General features: G+C 54.3%; 1 protein-coding gene across 4 annotated transcripts in view; it reads left to right on the top strand.

Annotated features, from left to right (window-relative positions):
• SEZ6 (seizure related 6 homolog) overlaps positions 1 to 18,045 on the top strand; it is a gene marked incomplete at both ends in the record, with an annotated part of 43,864 nt that extends 25,819 nt beyond the window's left edge. Inside the window, 14 exons of one of the 4 annotated variants that reach the window (XM_082860580.1) lie at positions 5,980 to 6,175; positions 10,162 to 10,347; positions 13,389 to 13,557; positions 13,690 to 13,856; positions 14,434 to 14,628; positions 14,862 to 15,000; positions 15,112 to 15,308; positions 15,906 to 16,100; positions 16,483 to 16,674; positions 16,761 to 16,958; positions 17,237 to 17,275; positions 17,519 to 17,636; positions 17,721 to 17,823; positions 18,016 to 18,045. In XM_082860580.1, coding sequence (XP_082716706.1) covers positions 5,980 to 6,175; positions 10,162 to 10,347; positions 13,389 to 13,557; positions 13,690 to 13,856; positions 14,434 to 14,628; positions 14,862 to 15,000; positions 15,112 to 15,308; positions 15,906 to 16,100; positions 16,483 to 16,674; positions 16,761 to 16,958; positions 17,237 to 17,275; positions 17,519 to 17,636; positions 17,721 to 17,823; positions 18,016 to 18,045 — 2,124 coding nt within the window. Of the gene's footprint in view, positions 1 to 5,979; positions 6,176 to 10,161; positions 10,348 to 13,388; positions 13,558 to 13,689; positions 13,857 to 14,433; positions 14,629 to 14,861; positions 15,001 to 15,111; positions 15,309 to 15,905; positions 16,101 to 16,482; positions 16,675 to 16,760; positions 16,959 to 17,236; positions 17,276 to 17,518; positions 17,637 to 17,720; positions 17,824 to 17,951 lie in introns of all 4 variants that reach the window. The other 3 variants (XM_082860579.1, XM_082860578.1, XM_082860581.1) reach the window with 3 other exon arrangements.
• Positions 18,046 to 19,893: the final 1,848 nt, after the last annotated feature.

The following is a 19,893-nucleotide window of genomic DNA, read 5'->3' as shown; positions in this document are numbered from 1 at the left end:
ATTTCCTCTCCAGGCAGCCAGCTCCCCTGAGAGCTCCAGGCCTTTCTGGGCCTGGCTCATGTCTCTCACTGTGCTTGGCATTCCAAGAACCTTCCCGCTGCCAGCCCATCTTGGCTTGGGTGCTCTCTGTACCATCTGGAGCCTGGACACAGCTGCCCACAGTCCCTGCCCTAGTGCCCTAGATGGCCCCATTGGAACACTGCTCTCCCATGCCAGGCCAGCTGCCAGTTTGATAACCAGAACACCCTACCCTTCTAGGCCAGGTCAGGGCCAGGCCTGATATGGATGCAGGAGTAGGGTGGTGGGTCAGGGGGGTGAGATTTCTCAGCAAGCTCCTCTTCCTTGGCTCCTAGAAGGCTTATCTGAGGGGGGGGGGGTCAAAAGGGGGCAAACAGGTCTAGCCCCAAGGATTTAGGCCCCTCTTCCCCTCCCTAAAGCAGACCCTACCCCATAAGTGTTTGTAGACAAGCATCAGTTAGGACAAGAGCATAGAAGCTGTCACATAGAGCACAGAAACTGAAAGTGGGGTTCCAGTCCTGGTTCTGCAGCCCATCTCTCAGTCACTGGGCTAAGCCCTGGCCTTCTCTGGGCCTGTTTCCCTTTCTGTTAAAGGAGGTTGAACCAGATGATGCAAAAGGCTCCTCCCAGCCAGTCCCTCTGAGTGTGGCTCCTTTTCTGGGTGGGAAGCTCCCTCATAGCTCAGAATGGCAGTGGTATCTCAGGCCCTTGACCCTGTTTCCTGCTTCCTAGCAGCTCAGAATCTGCGCTAGGGAGAGGGTGGCTCCCAGGTACAGTGCCTCCCAGGCAGAGCCCTGGCAGACCTGAGGTGAGGTGGGTCCACAGCCTGGGTGGGGCCCAGGTCTCTCCAAAAACGGGAAAGAGGACTGCTCATGCTGCGCCCACTCTGTGCTGAGCCCCATACAGGCGGGATCTAACTTAACCCTTATAACCCCATGAGGTGGGTGTGATTATCCCATTTCACAGATGAAACTGGGGTTCAGAGATGTCATGCGACTTGCCCAAGGACCTATCAACTAGTCGATGATGGAGCTGGGAGTTGATCCAGGACTCAAGAGTCCCTATTCTTCCCCTGGCCCAGAAGATTGTCCTGTTGCAGAAAGAGAGTTCAGTTGGGAACAGTTGGAGAACTCCATCCCCAACCCCTTTTCTCAGCCCAGCCCTGCCTGCTCCTCTAGGAACCCCATCTGGAATTCTCCCAGTTTCAGGGGAGAGGCCTGGGATGCTTGCATGAAGACAAAGCACTGGACCAGGAATCAGGGGTCCTGGCCTGGAGTCCTGGCTTTGCCTTGGATTTACAGTGTGACCCAAAGAGGAGCTCTCAACTTCTCTGATTACGAGGTTCCCTTCTCTATAGGCTGGAGGTAAACACAGCCTGCCCTACCTCCCTTATTGAGGTTTTGTGAGATCTGTGAGGATAATGGGTGTGAAAGAGCTTTGAACACTATAAAGGATCTCATGGGAAGAATTGTGATTCTACTGCTGTTGGAGTGAGGGAGCACATGTATGTGTGGGCATATGTGCCAGGTCATGTGTTTGAGGGAGTTGTGTGCATGCGGTGGGTTTATGTCAGAGTACACACACAGGTGTCGGTGATCAGGAGAGTGCAGTGGAACAGGGGCCGTGGTCAGCTTCTGGGAGTGGGACTCAGGTACTGGGGGAGGGGCTTACACACAAGTCATCCCTGAGCTCATGGCCTGTGCAGGGTTGTACTAAGATGATTGTGTGCAAGGACTTGTGGCACCATCCTGTCTATGAGTCGCACCATTAGAGCATGTCCTAGAGACCGACTGGCAGCTTCCATGGGGACAGACAGGCCAGTCAAGGCTGATGGTCTGGGGTTGGCAGAGGGCAACCTGAATCCTCCCCACCTCCCATCCAGGAAGGAGTCAGCCCCCTCAAAGCAGCCATATTTCCTTCCTTGAACTGACCCCTGGTCTGCTGGAAGCTGGGCAGTGTTAGACAGCCCAGAGTCCTGTGGGAATTGTACTCAGCTCCCTCTGCTTCTGTCTTCCCCAGCCTGATCCCCAGCTCCCCTCTTGTCACTGGCTAGGGGTGTGGGAAGACAGCCGTCGTGAGCAGAGCTGACATTTCAATCTGTCTCCTGAGCCCTTCAGATGCCTGCAAATTACATCAAGACTTCATCACCCCCCTTGTCTAACACCAAGCCCTGTCTGGCCCCTGTCAGGCCTGGCCCTCAAACAAGTGACAAATTACATCTGGCCACTGTGGCAGGCCTGCAAGCGGGTGCTTGAAACCCAAGGGACCAGCGCTGCATAGACAGCCATTGTGAGAATAGAGCACCTTCTGGATAAGAGCCCCAAGTAATCAGGCCCACTCCATTCCATGCTCTCATGGCAACCCCTGCCACCAGGCCAGCTTTGAGGGCCCCATGCCTTCCCCAGATTGGAGGGGGACAGAGGTCTCAGCTCCCAGTTTTCTCAGCTTTACAGGCTTCTGGGGGGAAAGATGGCTCAACATCTTGAAAAAAGCCCAGTATAGCCAAAAACCACCTCCCTGCTAAACCTGGCGGACCTGGGACCCAGGAATAAAGATGTCTAGAAATCTGTCTGCAGGTGACACCCCCTTGAGGTTAGGAGGAAGGGAGCTGCCTTTGCCTCCAGCAAGGCCAGGCTCTACTACTTAACACCTGTGTGACCTTAGCCTCTCCCAGCCTCTGTTTACTTAAGGGAATTTTACCGCCCACCTTACAGAATTCTGGTGAGGATGAAATATCTGTAAATAGTACAAGGCTTGACACATTGTAGGCGCTCCGTGAATGGTAATTGTTGTTATTGCTGTTGCCACTGTTGCTGGCTAAAAAGCAGGGTCAGGAGCTGGAAGATGGGGTCAAAAGGGTGTTTGTGGGAACTAGGAAAAATGCTAACTTCACGTCTACTTCTCTGCCTTCACTTCATTAGTAATTCCCCTGCGGTGATGTCCTCCCTTTCTCCTCCTCCCAGGCCGGCCCTGCCCCCGTAAGGCGCTCTCAGCCCCACCTGCTCCACGTGCTCTCCCTGAGCCTGCAACCCCTCCACTCCCCCCTAGAGGATTCCTGCTGCATGCATTCAGTCCCACTTAAGGCAGAATTATATGCTGCCTGGCATCTCTCGATAATTACAGATTCCACGTGTGTGTGTCTTGTTTGCCCAACTCTAGAATCACAGAATCTCCAAGTTTGAGGGGACCTCATCCAGCCTCCGCCTGCTGCAGGAATTCCCTGAGGAATGTCCCTGGCAGATGGTCCAGCAGCCTCCACCCAAATGTGCCCTGGAGGGGAGCTCCTCATGGAGAGGCTGCACATCTGCCCCAGCACCCTGCCTTGCGTTTTCTCTTCAGCCCCAAAGATCCCCTAGGCCTTTTCTCCCAGGCAGGGGAGTCTGCAGGGCACGTATGCTCTCACCACCCACAGTCTGAGGGGCCCAGAGCCTAGCGCAGCTGTGTCCTTGGACCTGGCTGGGCTCAGCATGCTCTGTGCTTCTCAGTTTACAGAAATCTGCAAGGAATGTACCTCTAGCGACCCACACATTCACCCTTTCCACACATCTTTATTGCAACTGGCCAGCGAAGAGGGCATTGTGACCCAAAATGCTACCTTTAGGCTTTATAAGAGAGACAGACGGTAGAGAGGCCTGAAGTAAAGGAACTGACTGGCCTGGCTTGGGAGGCAGAGGATGGTGGCCCTGAGACCTGAAAGAATGAGCAGCTTCAGCAGGAGAGGAAAAAATGGAAGGCATTCCCTGGGCTGGATCCTGCATATGCAAATGCCCAGAGGAGGGGAGTGAGGCATGGCCTGTGGCTGCAGTGAAGATAAGACGCTGGCAGAGCTGCTGAGGCCAACTGTGAGCTGGGAAGTTTGGACCTCTTCCTGTGGACAATCTGAAGTCACCAACAGGGTTTGGGTAGGAGAGAGACATGGTCCAATCTTGAGACAGCCGGGGCCAGGGAGATGAGTTGGGGATGGGAGGAGTGAAGGCCAGGTGAGGAACAATGGGTGGGGGGGAGGGTGGTAAGTAATTAGAGCCAAGATAGAGACAAAGGGATGGAGAGGAGGAATCAACTGAAATATTTGGGAGATAAGATTAGGAAGGATTTGGTGACTCACTGGACGCCACTTAACTAGCCCAGGAGGATAATCTGTGAAGGTCCTACCTCAGAGCAACATAGTAAGGACCTTGGAAACCATGTAGATCAATGCTTCGGAATCACCTTGTTAAAATGCAAAGGATGAGGACTTCCCTGGTGGCACAGTGGTTTAGAACCTGCCTGCCAATGCAGGGGACACGGGTTCGAGTCCTGGCCGGGAAGATCCCACATGCCTTGAAGCAACTAAGCCCGTGTGCCACAGCTACTGAGCCTGCACTCTAGAGCCCGTGTGTCACAACTACTGAAGCCCGCACGCCTAGAGCCCGTGCTTCGCAACAAGAGAAGCCCCCGCTCGCCGCAACTAGAGAAAGCCCGCGAGCAGCACCGAAGACCCAACACGGCCAACAATTAATTAATTAATTAATTTTAAAAAGAGAGAAAGAAAGAAAATGAGAGATATAAAAAAAAAATGCAAAGGATGATTTAGTAGATCTTAGGTGGGGTCTGAGCTTCTGCATTTCTAACAAGCTCCCCGGTGGTGCTGATGCTGCTGGCCCAGGGACCACATTCTGAGTAGCAAAGATTCACACTAGGCATTTTATATGACGGAGAAAATGAAGCTCCAATAGTCGGCATACTTGTCCAAGATCACATGGTTAGGACTAGGTCCCAGACCTCTGGGCTCCCAATCCAGTGCTCCTCTACCAGGCCACACTAACACTTCCCCTCTGGGCAGAGTCTGTTGCTGTCCAATCCTTGTTGAATGAAGGCATGGAGCCCAGAGGATGCTCCAGGGATTGAAGGTCTAAGGGTGTTGGGGTGGTGGCAGAGGGGCCTGTGACAGCCAGAGGAAAGGACTGGAAAAAGAGGCCCGGAGAAGAGAGAACAGAAGGGTGGCTGGCACGTGGAGGGGCGTGGCATAAGGCTAGGCTGAGCAGTCAGCAGAGGCCAAGTTGGGCAGGGCCTCGAGGGCCACAGCAAGGAGTCTGGACTAGATACTGTGGTCTTTGTGGGCTCACTGGAGAGCCATGGGTGATTTAAATAGGGAAGCACCACGAGCAGCAACATATCAGGGCTATTCACTGGCTGCAGTTCAGAGAATATGAGGTGGAGGGAGAAGTGGGTTAAGCCCTGCAGGCAGGGAGGCTGGCAGGAGGCTGCTGCGAGGGTCTAGGTGAGCGATAACAGCGAGGACGGGGGAGGCAGCAGCGGGGATGAAGGGCCGTGAACAGAGTTGGGGGCCAGTTGACAGGAAGGAATGACGGATTTGATGTGGGGTATAAGGGAGGAGGAGAGATGCCAGTTTCTAACTTGGGCCTGCAGATGGATGGTAAGGTCATTCCCTGAGCTGGGGAGCCAGGGGAGCTGCCAGCTGGGGGAAGCGGGTGCTCAGTTTGAGGCAGGCTGGGTGTGAGAGGACAACAGAGGATGTTCAGGGGAAGCTGATGTTTAAGAGCCCACCTTGCTGGCCAGGCCCTCTGCGGACACCATCTAGTTCAACACACCAACTGCATCCCCACCTTACCAATGAGAAGACTGAGCCTAGAGCTATGAAGGGACAGGAAGCATTTGGTGTAGCTGAAAAGCTTTGGAAACAGACGTGTTTACAAATCCCACTTGTGCTACTCTCTACGTGACCTTGGATAATTCACTTGATATCTGAACTTCAGGTCCCATTTCACAGGGTTACTGGGAAGGTAAAATGAGCTCTTCCTGCACTGAAGTGCCTAGCTGGGGGGTGGGGTGGGGCTCCAACGCCCAAGGGGCACTGAGGATTGGCCATGTCCCGGGCCTGCAGGAGCCTGAGGGCAGCAGGGCTCAATCAGCAAAAAGAAGCCTGACTCTTCTGCTTTGCTCTGTTTATTCTACGGACAGGTCCAGAACATCAGCCTCCGAGAAGGGGAGACAATAACTGTGGAGGGCCTCGGGGGGCCTGACCCCTTGCCCCTGGCAAACCAGTCTTTCCTGCTGAGGGGCCACGTCATCCGCAGCCCCACCCACCAAGCGGCCCTGAGGTTCCAGAGCCTCCCACCACCCACTGGGCCTGGCACCTTCCATTTCTACTACCAAGGTAGGCCTGGGTAGCTGAGGAAAATACCAGCCCAGACTGGCTGCCCTCCTGGGGATCTCTGGTGCTGTTACAGCCTGGGGGAAACATGGAGAGACTAGTAACACACAACTCAGTTGCCCAGGGAAGCTCTGTACAACTGCAGGTGAGTATTGCCCATCTGATACCTCCAGGACCTTCCCTGCTCCACCTACCACCCTGCAGAGAACTGGTCTCAAAGGGGGACTGACACAGAATCAGGCAGCCCCAGGTGTGTCCCTTGCCACTCATTCATTCAGTCAGTCAGTAAACTTTTCCTAGGCATCTGCTCCTTGCGAGGCCTGTGCTAGAGACTGGCAGTATCAAGATCCAGCCAAGTCCTTGCCCTCAAGGAGTTCAGAATCTCCTCAGGAGGCAGACACCTAACAGGCAGTAACAATAGAAGGCCTCTCCCCAAATGCAAGGGGGTCGAGGTCAAAGGGGCTTGATAGTGACCATCTAAAGGTCCTTAGCTACCAACCTGGCCTTCCTGAACTGCCTCACCTGGCCATGTCCCAGTCAGCTCAGAACACCGCTGGAAATAGGAGAGTAACATGATGTAATAGGAAAATCACAGACTCAGGATATGGGCACATCTGTGTCTGAATCTCCTTCCCACTGGCTGTTGACCTTGGACAAGTCATTTGACCTCTCTAACCCTCCTTTTCCTCTGTTGTAAAATGAGTCCAAAACACCTACTCCACAAAGTCATGGTAGGGATGAAACAAAATGGTGCATGTCAAGGGCTTAGCACACATCCAGAAAGAAACCGGAACTATGTTAAGGAGCTAGTAGGATGGGAAAGGGAGGCAAAGGGGTTTGGGACTCTATCCCTCTCCCATCAGTATCCCTGTTGGCCCCTTCTTCCCCAAAGTCTTCTTGATCCCTTGCACTGCTGTGACAAGGTAACCAGTTCAGACTGGGGAGTGCTAATGGGGAAATGATTGACATGAACAATTGGCTTGCATTGTCAGGGACCACTTCCGCGGCCCTGCCAGGAGCCACAATCACTCCTCTGGAGATGGGGATGCTTGGACCCCTCCCCTAAGGAGTACTCACCCCTTCCTGGCCTCTCCACCTAAACTGGGGGAGCAATCTGGTGTGGCAACAGGGAGCCTGGTGGCCATCAGGGGCTTGTCAGAGGCAAGGGGCCAGCTGAGGCAAGGGTGAGCGTCTAGGCAGCCTGACCAGCCTCCCTAACGGCTCATCAGTCCTCCCTAGCAGTGGGCATAATCATACCACGGTAACCTTCTCTCTTGCTGCAAATTCCTTTGCACAAACCCCCAGACCTTCTCTCTGTTGGGCCAGACAAAGGTGGCTGAAAGGCAGCGAGTTGGAGGCCTGGCGAGGGGTGCAGACCCCAAGGAGGGGCTGGGAAAGCTGGCCCAGTCCTAACTCTTTCTCAGTTCCCAGAAGCCCTCCCTCCTCGCCCAGTTTTTGTCAATGATCAGCTCTTTCCTTAATGAGTGTAATTCCCCTAATTATAGGCTGTAATTAGCCCTGATCCCAGAGATGGGAACAGGAGCGTGTGCTCATACGCGCATCTCCCTGGGCTGGAGAAAGAGGGTGCCAGAAGAGGGGGTGAGGGGCCCTGTACCCACACCCCTGTCAGAGCTATCCAAGATAATGTTGGAGATCATAAGGTTGGACCCTCATCTGCAGAACCAAATTCCAACTCCCCTCCCACAACCTCAGGCAGGGTGAGGAAGTAGAAGGTCCTGCCAGGCATCCCCCTCCTCCCTCCTGAATATTCCTGGCACTGGACTTGGCCCCAGAAACAGATGCCAGGGAGAAAATAGCTCAACAGATTTCAGTGATGCAGGCTCCCCGGGAACAGTCGTCATGGCAACAGGAGGAAGCTCGTCTTGGGAAGTGGCACTTTACCCACCATGGAGTCTGGGGGCTTCATTGTCCGCCCCCAGTCTCCTGCTCTCACCTCATCCCAGCCCAATTTCCTAATCTGTGAAATGGGGGACCTCCCTTCCCAGAACTGTGATAAGAACTCATGGGGAAGATGGAAGTACAAGTGCTGAGCACGACCTCTGGCTCATGACCTAGACTGCCCTCAGTGTCACTCCCCCCTCCATTCTGGGTAGAGTGTCCCATCCCATCCCAGCCTGGGGTTTCTCCCCAGATCATTGTGAGTGGCCGCCCTGAACAACCACCCAAGACAGCCTTCATTATTACTCTCAGGTTTCTCTGACTCCTGAGCCCAGGTTTCTACTTCATGTGGGAAAGCAGGTGGGAAAGAGGAGATATAAAGCAGTGGGCTCTAGGGCCAGGAGTTTCAAGCACCCACTCTACCACTTACTGACTATGTGGTCAGGGCAAGTCCCTTAGTCTCTCTGAACCTTGGTTTTCCTCACCTGAAGGTGAGTTAATAACCCCTAACTTCCTCCTAAGCATGTTGTAGACATCAAGTAAGAAGAGTGTGAAGGCATTTTAGAGGATGGAAGGTGCATGCAGTTGAGTGGTGCTTTTATTAATCAAACTTACAAACAATAACAGCGAGCTGGTGTGTGCAGTATTTGTTCTGGGCCAGACACCGCACATATATCCTCTCACTTAACCTCTCACGTAACAACATTGGATGCAAACTCCAAATGGGTGGGTAAACAAGGAAACTGAGGCACAGAGAAGTTATGTAACTTGCCCAAAGTGGCACAGCAAGTAGGGGAGCCTGTATTCAAACCCAGGCAGTCTGACATCAGAGCCCACCTCCTAAGCACTGCCCCATACTGACTACCAATCACAAGCAATCACTCATTGGCCATTCTTTTAAGAACTCTGTGAGAGACGGATGAGTAGGAATCATCTCCCCCTTTCACAGACCTAGTAACTAAGACCAGGACAGGTGAAAATCACAAAACTTGTGTCTGGACCCGCGTCTGCCCAGAGGCAGCCTTTTCTTATATTCATACAAAGGCACACAGAGGCTTGTAGAGTCCCTGCCTGGACCCTTCTTCCTATCCACCTAGTACCATCAGTAAGGGTGGGCCTCCTCCACCCCGAGACCCACGAGTGGTTCCTCAGTCTAGACGGTCCTCATCTCTCCCACCACCTCCGAGCGTTTGCAGACTATAGCTCAGACTCTTCACTCAGCCCCTCTCCTTGACCACCTCTCAGACCCAAGCCCTGACCCCTATTTTTAGCTAAGGCCCCAGTTTGGCACTGGATTGGGATTGGCCAGGGTTTTTTTTATAGGATTTGCTGCCACCATTCGGTCATACTTGGTATGACAGTTCTAAAAGTTACCAAGTTTCCCAGGGCAACTTGTCCCTCCCACAACTTCCTTGAAGGCGTGTCCTGCCTTGCCACCCTCGACCCATCCTGTTTTTTAAAAGTCCACAGCCCTTGCCATCAAGCTATTTAGCATTTCTCAGTGAATACTGGGAAAGCTTTTACTGTCTCTGACTTAAGTGTTTCCTGCTGTAATTCATATTTGTCCCCTATAGGAAACATAATAGCAGTACTTTACATCAGTATAGGCTTTTCTCTATTTAAAGTTCTTTCACATCTACAAGTCATTCAATAAACATTTCTTGGTTCCAGGGATACCAAGCTGAATAAAATACTATCTCATTTATTCTCACAATATCCCTGTAAGTGGGCTGGCATTTTGAACCTCATTTAACAAATGAGGAAACTAGGACACAGAAAGGCGAAGTAACTTGCCTAAAGTGTCAGAAAGCTTGGACCAGAACCCAAGGCTCCAACTTCCACCTCTGTACTTGCTCCAGTAACCAGCCCAGGCTGCCGGAAATATCACTGGCACCTTCTGGGGAGGGGATCAGAGTCTCTTCTGGAATTCCTGATGCTTCCTCTGACACCTCAAGGCAGGCTGGGGCAGGCCCCTTTTGCCCTGGCTATGACTCAGCCCACTCAACACACACACACACACACACACACACACACACACACACACACACACACACACACACATACACACATCACCCATTCTCTCTCTGCAGCCTATCTCCTGAGCTGCCGCTTTCCCCGACGTCCAGCTTATGGAGCCGTGACTGTCACCAGCCTCCACCCAGGAGGTAGTGCCCGCTTCCACTGTGCCACTGGCTACCAGCTGAAGGGTGCCAGGCTCCTTACCTGTCTCAATGCCACCCAGCCCTTATGGGATTCTCAGGAGCCTGTCTGCATTGGTGAGTAGCCCCAGGGGACTCAGAGCTGAACAGGGGAGTGAGGTGGGGGGCTCATTCCTGCTCTCTGTTGCTGTCTGGCGCCTTCATTTGCTCTCCATAAGGAAGCCAGAAAATGGCCACACACATCAGCGGCGTTCACCCAACCTGCACTTATTGAGCACTTACTGTATGCAGGCACCACAGGTATACAGAGCAGAATTAAACAGGGACTGTGCCTTCAGGGAGCGCACAGTTCCAGGAAATGGGAATGAAAGAAAGTACATGGGTCACCAGCTTCCAGAGCAGGGAGTTAAAAGTACCAATGAAGAGGGAATTCCCTGGCAGTCCAGTGGTTAGGACTCAGTGCTTTCACTGCTGTGGGCCCACGTTCGACCCCTGGTCGGGGAACTAAGATCCAGCAAGCTGCACAGTCAAAAAACAAAACACAAAAGTACCAGTGAAGAGACAGAGTGACCTGGGGTAGGGGGAAGCAAGCATCCTTAGCTGGGTACTTAGGAGGCTTCCTAGGGGAAGTAAGCATTGAAGGTTTGACATTTTTTTTTTTTTAATGAGTGTTGAGTTGTATTAACTATTCATACAGCTGTTATTTAGATGATCATATGATTTTTCCTTTGATCTGTTGATGTGGTAAATTATAGTAACTGATTTTTCAAATTTATTTATTTTTTATTTTTGGCTGTGTTGGGTCTTCGTGGATGCACGTGGGCTTTCTCTAGTTGCGGCGAGCAGGGGCTACTCTTTGTTGTGGTGCGCGGGCTTCTCATCGCTGTGGCTTCTTGTTGCAGAGCACGGGCTATAGGCGTGCAGGCTTCAGTAGTTGTGGCACGTGGGCTCCATAGTTGTGGCACACGGGCTTAGTTGCTCCGTGGCATGTGGGATCTTCCCAGACCAGGGCTCGAACCCTTGACTCCTGCATTGGCAGGCGGATTCTTAACCACTGCGCCACCAGGGAAGTCCCTGGACATTTCAGTGGAGGGAACAATGTGGGCAGTGACACAGAGGTGAGAAGGTGAGGGAGCATTTAGGGACACAGAAAACAGCCAGGTTTGGCTGAGGCCTGAGACATGTGGAGGGGACAGTGGGAGGGCCTTGAATGTCAGGCCAAGACACTGGGTGGGGAGCTGTTGAAATTTTGTGAGATGGGGAGGGAGGGGCTCAGAACTATTCCTCAGGAGAGACAGCCGGGTGGTGTCTGGAGGCTAGGCAGCCAGCCAGGCAAGACGGTTTGAACTTAGACAATGACTTCGGGAATGAAGAGGAGGGAAGTGTTTCCAGAGTCACTGATGAGGGAATGGGGGGAAGGAGGAGACTCCCAGGTTCTGGCCCTGGGTGATCAGGGAGTCTGAGATTGCTGCCAGTGGAGTGGGGCTTGTTGGCAGAAGGGAGATGGAATGTTTAGTTTGCAGCGTGAAAGGCAGCTTGGGTTTTTGATACTTATTTCATTCTATAAACTCTTTCTAGGTGCCAGGTATAAGCAGAGGTGAATAAGCCAGACATCGGCTCTGCCCTCAAGGAGCTCTCTGTCTGGTGGGAAGACTGGAAAGCAGCTCAGGAAGTTCAGTGCAGATGGAGCTGTGATGGGGGGAACTCAGGGCACAGTGGGGATCCAAGGGAGGGAGAGCGTCTCCAAAATGAGGAAGGAGACAAGGAAAGCTTCCCAAGGAGAAGGCAGGGAAGGATGACAGGCATGTTAGGGCTCAGGGAAGTGGAGTGGATTCCTGGAACAGCACCTGCAAAGATGCGGAGGCGTGAAGCAGCACACTGTCGTGAGGACATGGTGAGGTGCACCTGAAGAAGAGGGTGTACGGGGAAGGGCTGACGCTGAGTCAAGAGAGAGTGGTTTATAAAGGGCTTGAACATCCTCTTGAGCCTGGCCTTTATCCTGAGGGTAATAGGGAGCCACTGAGGAATTTAAGTGGAGGATGGGGCATGCTCAGATTTGAAGGGCAGTTCCATTCTGAGACCAAGCAGAAAGGTGAGTCTGCCCCCTCTGCAAAGAAGCAGAGAAGAAGCTCACCACAACTCCTTCCCCGGAAGCTTTATTAGGTTAAAATATTCTGCAGTCTTGAACACTTGGAGACAAAGGCACCGGATCTTGGCCATGGCAGCCTGGTCTCTGAGAGCTGGTCCAGAGCTGCGTGTCCAGGAGAGGAAAGCACTGCCCGAAACCAGCCACACTCCTGTTGCCTGAGACCCCTTCTCTGGCCCCATCTAACTGCCAGGAGCCCGTGGCCAAGTAACTCAGCAGCCCTCAATGATGGGGATGGGAGAGCTGCTAAGCCTCTGCTTAGGAAGAGAGGACGGTCCCAGGCCAGAGGGACCAGTGCTGGAAAGGCCCTAATGGGTCAGCCCAGAAATGACAGTGGTAGTGATGCTGTTTCAGACAGCATTCAAGACCATCGCCTGGCTAGCAATACCTGCTAAGGGCACAAGATTTGGAGGTGGATGGCATGCATACCAGGTGTTTGTCATCCCTGATCTAGTCCCACTCTCTTTTTTAATATCCATTCACTCATTTTATTCAACAAACATTGAATACCAACTCTGTGCCTGGCCTGAAAAGACTTGGTCCCTGCCCAAGGGGGCCTAGGTAAGGGACATATCCAATAATAACTGGTTTAAGAAAGTGACATGAGGTAGAGACAGCAGATATACCCAAGAAGGTTGGATATACCCTGCAGCAGATATACCCTGGTAAGGGGTATTAATAAAGTTCACCTGGGCAGGGGAAATCAGGGATGGCCTCCCAGAGGAGTCAGCAGAGAGGGTAAGTGACTTACCCAGGGCCACACGGCTAGGCAATGGAAGATCTACCTTAGTCAAGGGAGTTGCACATGAAGAATAACAGAGGTGTGAAAGGTTAGGAGGTCGGCTGCCTGGAGCAGGGTCACAGGGGCAAAGGATTGACCTTCAGGGCCATGAAAGCAAGCTCCCTGCTGGCCCGTGCAGAAGGTACAGAGCTGGGATGGGCAGAGAGGCTTGTTAGGCTGTCTAGGATCCCACTGGCCAGCCCAGCCCACCGTCCCACCCCTGTCTCACAGCTTCCTGCGGTGGAGTGATCCGCAATGCCACTACGGGCCGTATCGTCTCTCCTGGCTTCCCGGGCAACTACAGCATCAACCTCACCTGCCACTGGCTGCTTGAGGCTCCCGAGGGCCAGCGGCTGCACCTGCACTTTGAGAAGGTTTCCCTGGCAGAGGATGACGACAGGTGAGGGGGGATCCTGGTGGGATAGCAGTGCCTGGCCTGGTAATACCCTGCTGGAGGGATGGTACCCAAGCCTGGGGCCTCACCCCACTGGACTCAGCGACCAGCCACGCAGCTGCCGCTCTCCTGGCCCAGGCTCATCATCCGCAATGGGGACAATGTGGAGGCCCCACCGGTGTATGATTCCTACGAGGTGGAGTACCTGCCCATCGAGGGCCTGCTCAGCTCCGGCCGACACTTCTTTGTGGAGCTCAGTACTGACAGCAGTGGTGCGGCTGCAGGCATGGCCCTGCGCTATGAGGGTGAGTCTGCTGGGACCTCACTGGGGGTGGGGGTCTTGAGCCTGGGGTCTCTTCTCACACCCTCCCCCTCTGCCTCCATTCCATTATCACGCCTTCCAACTCAGCCCTTGCACACCTGCCACCCAGGTCCCCTCTCCCTACCCCTCTCCTGAAGTCCAGGATTCTACTCCATCTTTTCAGGAGACCCCTGCCTGGACCCAGGACCTCTGGCCCAAGAGAATGAATTCTCTAGAGTTTGAAGAACAAAAATGGCCCCAACCCTTAGGGAAGGAGAATTGCTACAAGAGACATCCTAGCACCACTCATGCATGCATGTGTTCATTATTCAAAAAACATTTATTGAGCACCCTCTGTGTACTAAGCACAAACTAGGCACTGGGAACACAATGGAAATCAAGATGACCTCCTGAGCACAATCGGGATGGATGCTCTGGGCTGTCCCTGCCCTCTGCTCCAAACCTCAGACATACATCTGCAGTCAGGAAGAGAAAGGCCTTGGGGAGGGAAGTAGGCGGACAACTGCCCCCTGTGTTTGCTCCAGTCAAGGCTGAGCTGGGCTGGGCCCTGTGGTTTGCAGCCTTCCAGCAAGGCCATTGCTATGAGCCCTTTGTCAAGTACGGCAACTTCAGCAGCAGCGCACCCTCCTACCCCGTGGGTACCACCGTGGAGTTCAGCTGCGACCCTGGCTACACCCTGGAGCAGGGCTCCATCATCATTGAGTGCGTTGACCCTCATGACCCCCAATGGAATGAGACAGAGCCTGCTTGCCGAGGTCAGTAGACACCAGTAGATGGGCCTGCCAGGGCAGGGAGCAGGGTGGGCACCAGGGAGCCAGCCACAGGGCCTGGGACCACAGGGGCCCTCTGACATGTGTGATTCAAGCTTCCCCCTGAGGAGGAGGTGGGGGCCTCCAAGCAGTGGGTAGGCACTCCTGTGGGCCGGTGGCAGCTCCAGGACATGGCACTGGGGGGAACGCGGAGGGGATGCGCCTCCTCTGCCTTCCAGCTGTGTGCAGTGGGGAGATCACAGACTCGGCCGGCGTGGTGCTCTCCCCCAACTGGCCAGAGCCCTACGGCCGTGGGCAGGACTGCATCTGGGGCGTGCATGTGGAGGAAGACAAGCGCATCATGCTGGACGTCCGAGTGTGAGTGCCCACTGGGCTCGGCCAAGCTACCTCCTGAGCTCTGGGGACACCTCTCACCCAGCCCGTCCTGGGGTCCCCAGGCCCACCCTTCCTGACAGTCCTCCTCCACAGGCTGCGCATAGGCCCTGGTGACGTGCTTACCTTCTACGATGGGGATGACCTGACAGCCCGGGTGCTGGGCCAGTACTCTGGGCTCCGTGGCCACTTTAAGCTCTTTACCTCCATGGCTGACGTCACCATACAGTTCCAGTCAGACCCCGGGGCCTCAGTGCTGGGCTACCAGCAGGGCTTTGTCATCCACTTCTTTGGTGAGCTTGCCCCTGCCCCACCCTGCTGCCTGGGGGAAAAGGGATGCCAGGATGCAGACCCCGAACCATGGCAAGTCAGAGAGTCCAGGGCAGTGAGGAGCCTGAGCGCTCTTATCTGATGAGGGAAAGCTGGGAAACTCCAGGTATCACCTTTGGGAAGCTAGTCTTGTTCTCCATCTTCCCTGAGGGCCCAGTGAGAGGAAGCAAGGCTCCGCTGCAGCAGGAGGGATTTGGGTAGACAGCAGGAGGAACCTCATAACAGAAATAGGGAACTGAGGAGAGGTGTTCGTTTCTACCTTTCTAACAATCTTTGACAGAAATGACAATTTTCCCCACCCTACCCAATCCCTGAGGAATTGGCCAACGTGCTTCTGGAAGTAAGGCCAAAGCTTAGGTGACAACCCTGGAATCTAGGAGACACAATGATGCCAGGGACAGGCAAGGAGGGGCCCTTGAGCAGGAAGGCATGAATCGCTGAGCCTGCCTAGGCCAGGCTAGGCCCAGGACAAACTGGCAGGAGCCGGAGTGCCCTCAGGGTCAGGGAGGCTAGCACAGTCCCTTTGGTGCTGCTGACGGCCTGCCTCTTGCTGCCCCCAGAGGTGCCCCGTAATGACACGTGTCCGGAGCTGCCTGAGATCCCCAATGGCTGGAAGAGCCCGTCGCAGCCTGAGCTGGTACATGGCACTGTCGTCACTTACCAGTGCTATCCTGGCTACCAGGTGGTTGGATCCAGTGTCCTCATGTGCCAGTGGGACCTAACCTGGAGTGAGGACCTGCCCTCCTGCCAGAGGGGTGAGTGTACCTGTTCCCCATATTCTCCCCAGCGCAACCTACAAGCCTCTCTCCTGGATTCTGACCCAGATTCCAGCCATTATTAACTGGTATTCATAGCCTCAATTTCCTCATCTGTGAAATGGGATAATACTTTCTCATAGGGTCATCCGCCAAGTACTCCGAGTATTTCGTTCCTGGTATATGGCCAATCAGTATTTGTTGACTCTGATGGATGGGAAGGGGCGAATGAGGAGATACACCAGCAAAAGGGTAGGGGCAAATAAATAGGGGTGGAGCCGTATGCCGTGAAGATGTTGGCTGACTTGGAACAAAGCCAGCGTGGACTGGCTTTTGCTGAGTTCTACTTGGGCTACTTCCCCCCATCGCCCCCCACCCATAGTGACTTCCTGCCATGACCCTGGGGATGTGGAGCACAGCCGACGCCTCATATCTAGCCCCAAGTTTCCCGTGGGGGCCACCGTGCAGTACATCTGTGACCAGGGGTTTGTGCTGACGGGGAGTGCCATCCTCACCTGCCATGACCGCCAAGCCAGCAGCCCCAAGTGGAGCGACCGGCCCCCCAAATGTCTCCGTAAGTCTCAAATGAGGAGGAGGGGAAGATGCTGCCTCTGGAGGCTAGGGGCCTGGCACCCTCACTGGGCTCTGCCTGCTTTGCAGTGGAACATCTCAAGCCGTGCCATGGCCTCAGCGCCCCCGAGAATGGTGCCCGCAGTCCTGAGAAGCAGCTGCACCCAGCGGGGGCTACTATCCACTTCTCATGTGCCCCTGGCTACGTGCTGAAGGGCCAGGCCAGCATTAAGTGTGTGCCCGGACACCCCTCACATTGGAGTGACCCCCCACCCATCTGTAGGGCTGGTGAGTGCCCTGCCACCCCCGGAACCTCTGCCTGGCCCATAGGGCTGCTCTGGCAAAGATGTCAAGTGCTGAGAACCAGAACCCCCTGCCCATGCCCCCTTCCTGTTATTCTTGGTCTCCCCAGTCTCTGCCAGATCCTTCTGACCTGGTGACACCAAGACAGATTCTGGGATGGGCTCTCCTTGGACAAATCCTTCCCATGATCAGCCCACTCCCTACCTTAGTGGTTTGGTTCTTTGGGCTCATCCACTGCCCTTGGCCCTCCCCTCTTGTTCCAGCCTCTCTGGATGGCTTCTACAGCGGCCGCAGCCTGGATGGTGAGCCCCCAACCTTGAGGGCCAGGGAAATAATCTCCCTGCCCCTAGTTCTCACAGCTCCCAGGCCATGGGTTGTCTGAGGAGGGAGGGCAGAGAAAGAGAGAGGTCTGGGACTAGCAGGGCAAAAAGCTCCTTCCCTGCCCCCAGCCAGCTAGAGGGAGCTGGTGGCTGGATGCCCCTGGGCAGAGGTGAGGGGATGTGGGACCCAGGCCTCTGCCCCAATCCCATCCTCTGTGCTTTCAGTTGCCAAGGCGCCTGCTGCCTCCAGCACCCTGGATGCTGCTCACATCGCAGCTGCCATCTTCTTGCCGCTGGTGGCAATGGCGCTCTTGGTGGGAGGTGTGTACCTCTACTTCTCCAGGTGAGTCTGGCTTCCCTTCCTGCCCTGCACCCCTGACTCACTCCTGCCCAGCACTCCTGACTCACAGGCTTCTCTGCCACACAGGCTCCAGGGGAAAAGCCCCCTGCAGCTGCCCCGAACACGACCCCGCCCTTATGACCGCATCACCGTGGAGTCAGCATTTGACAATCCGACTTACGAGACTGGAGTAAGTACCCATACCAGGCTTGACACCCTAATCAGGACCCAATCCTATGCTCCCTTGGGCAGGTACCCCTAAGGGTCCTGCCAAGCCCTCTCTCTCTTTCCCTTTCCCTTTCCCTTTCCCTTGGGAAGGTGGATTATGGACTGACGAACCTTTTACAAGTTTCCAACTCCCAGCAGTCTCTTTCCTTTGCAGGAGACGAGAGAATATGAAGTCTCCATCTAGGTGGGGCAGCCTGGGGAAGCCGGCTCAGCCCTGCCTCACAGCCCAGCAGCAGAGCTCCCAGCTTCCTGCTGTCCCTCCACCTCCTGTACATACCACCTGGGAAGAGATGCCACCAATCCCTCAAAAAGTTGTGCTCTTCCTGCCTGCAGTGCCCGCCAGGGCCTATTTTCTTGGTACCACTGCCCACTTAGGGTCCTTCCTTGGGTCCAAGTCAGGGGCATCTGCCTCTAGGCAGAACACAGCTGGGGCACAGGCATCAAGAACCAGCATTCTCCTGACTCTCTTTTGTGCCCTGGACCTCCAGCCTGGAATTCACAGGCAGAGCGGGAGCGCCTCTCTCCACGTGACCGCCATCCAGCCCTGGCATGTAGCGCCCTGCAGCAGGGTTAACTTGACGGTGGCGGAAACTGTGCCAGGGTGCTCCTCACAGGGCCATCACCAGTGGCCAAAACTGCTCTCAACAGTGACCTCTGGGTAGTCCTGACATGCTGACATCAGCCCCCTCGTGGGGGGGGTCTCTAAGTCTTTCTCTAAGGCCCTGGGAATGGTCAGTTCTGCCTTCTATCCCTTTCTGGGGGAGGCAATAATTCTAAGGGATCCTAAAGGGTTTAGGGACTCTACCCCAAGCTCAGGTTGGGCTTCCCTAGGCCACACCACTCATGCTCCACACCAAAGCAGGACACCCCACTGCTCCCCTGGCAGCCCTGCACCCTGAAGAGAGGGAGACCTTCCCCTGATGTCAGTCTGGCTGTTAAAAACATCCTCTTTCCCACTAGCCCCTCCCCCAACCCCAGCCCCCTGTCAGGCTTCCCTCCTGGCCACTGCGTTTTGGGATAAGGGGAGTGGGCAGGCATATTCTGGAGAGGAGCAGAGGTCAAAGGGTCCAGGAATTTGGCATGGAACAGGGGGTCAGAGCGTCCCAGGGAGAGGCCCAGAAGCTGGCTGCAGGCCACTTTGTACATGTAATGTATTATACGGCGTCTGGGCTCCAGCCAGAGAACAATCTTCTATTTCTGTTGTTTCCTTATTAAAATGGTGTTTTTGAAAAAAAAAAAACAAGCAATGGCCTGGTGGATGGTATTTTCTTGGAGGGAAGGAAGGTGGGAGATAAATGGGATGTGGACTTTAGGACCAGAAGGCATGCTGGACCTACCAACTGATCATCTCCAGATTTTATCAAAAACCAGTCATGGGAATTCCCTGGTGGTCCAGCGGTTGGGACACAGCACTTTCAATGTGGTGGCCTGGGTTCAATCCCTGGTCAGGGAACTAAGATCCCGCAAGCTGTGCGGCGCAGCCAAAAAATATACAACAAGAACAACAGAAAAAACACAGTCACGTGCCAGTGCTTCAGGGACTACTGTCCCAACAAGGTCAGTGTAACAGATGGCATGTGAAATGAGAGGTCCCAATTGCTGGTGCCACAGGGGTATGGGAGCCCAGGAACTCAAATGCTTATCAATCCCAATGCTTCATTTCCTCCTCTTTGCTAGGTCCAGAACTGCAGGCTGGCACATTCCCAAGCCTCTCCTTTGAGCCACTGTATTGCTGAAAAAGCCCAGGAAGCCTGATGCCTCTCTTCTTTCGCTTCCTTCCAGCTAGCAAGGCTTAGGAAATTGGAATAGGAATCAGAGACTGAACCCCTGAACATGAGGCTCTAGTCTGTTTTGTCCTCAGAGAACATCCAGACTGTCAGGCGCAGAGGCAATGCAGCGTAGGGGCCTGGCTCCTATTTTAACAAAAGCTGTATCCATGGACTCCAGAAAGAGATGACTGAAGCGGATGTGCTTAGGTTTGCCATGTTTGGTCCCTCCCAGCCTCTATGCCCCTTCCCTATGGCCCCCAGAA

This window comes from Leucopleurus acutus (assembly GCF_964270905.1).
Source record: "Leucopleurus acutus genome assembly, chromosome: 19".
Taxonomy (NCBI): Eukaryota; Metazoa; Chordata; class Mammalia; order Artiodactyla; family Delphinidae; genus Leucopleurus; species Leucopleurus acutus.
This window is presented reverse-complemented; position numbering and strand designations above follow the sequence as displayed.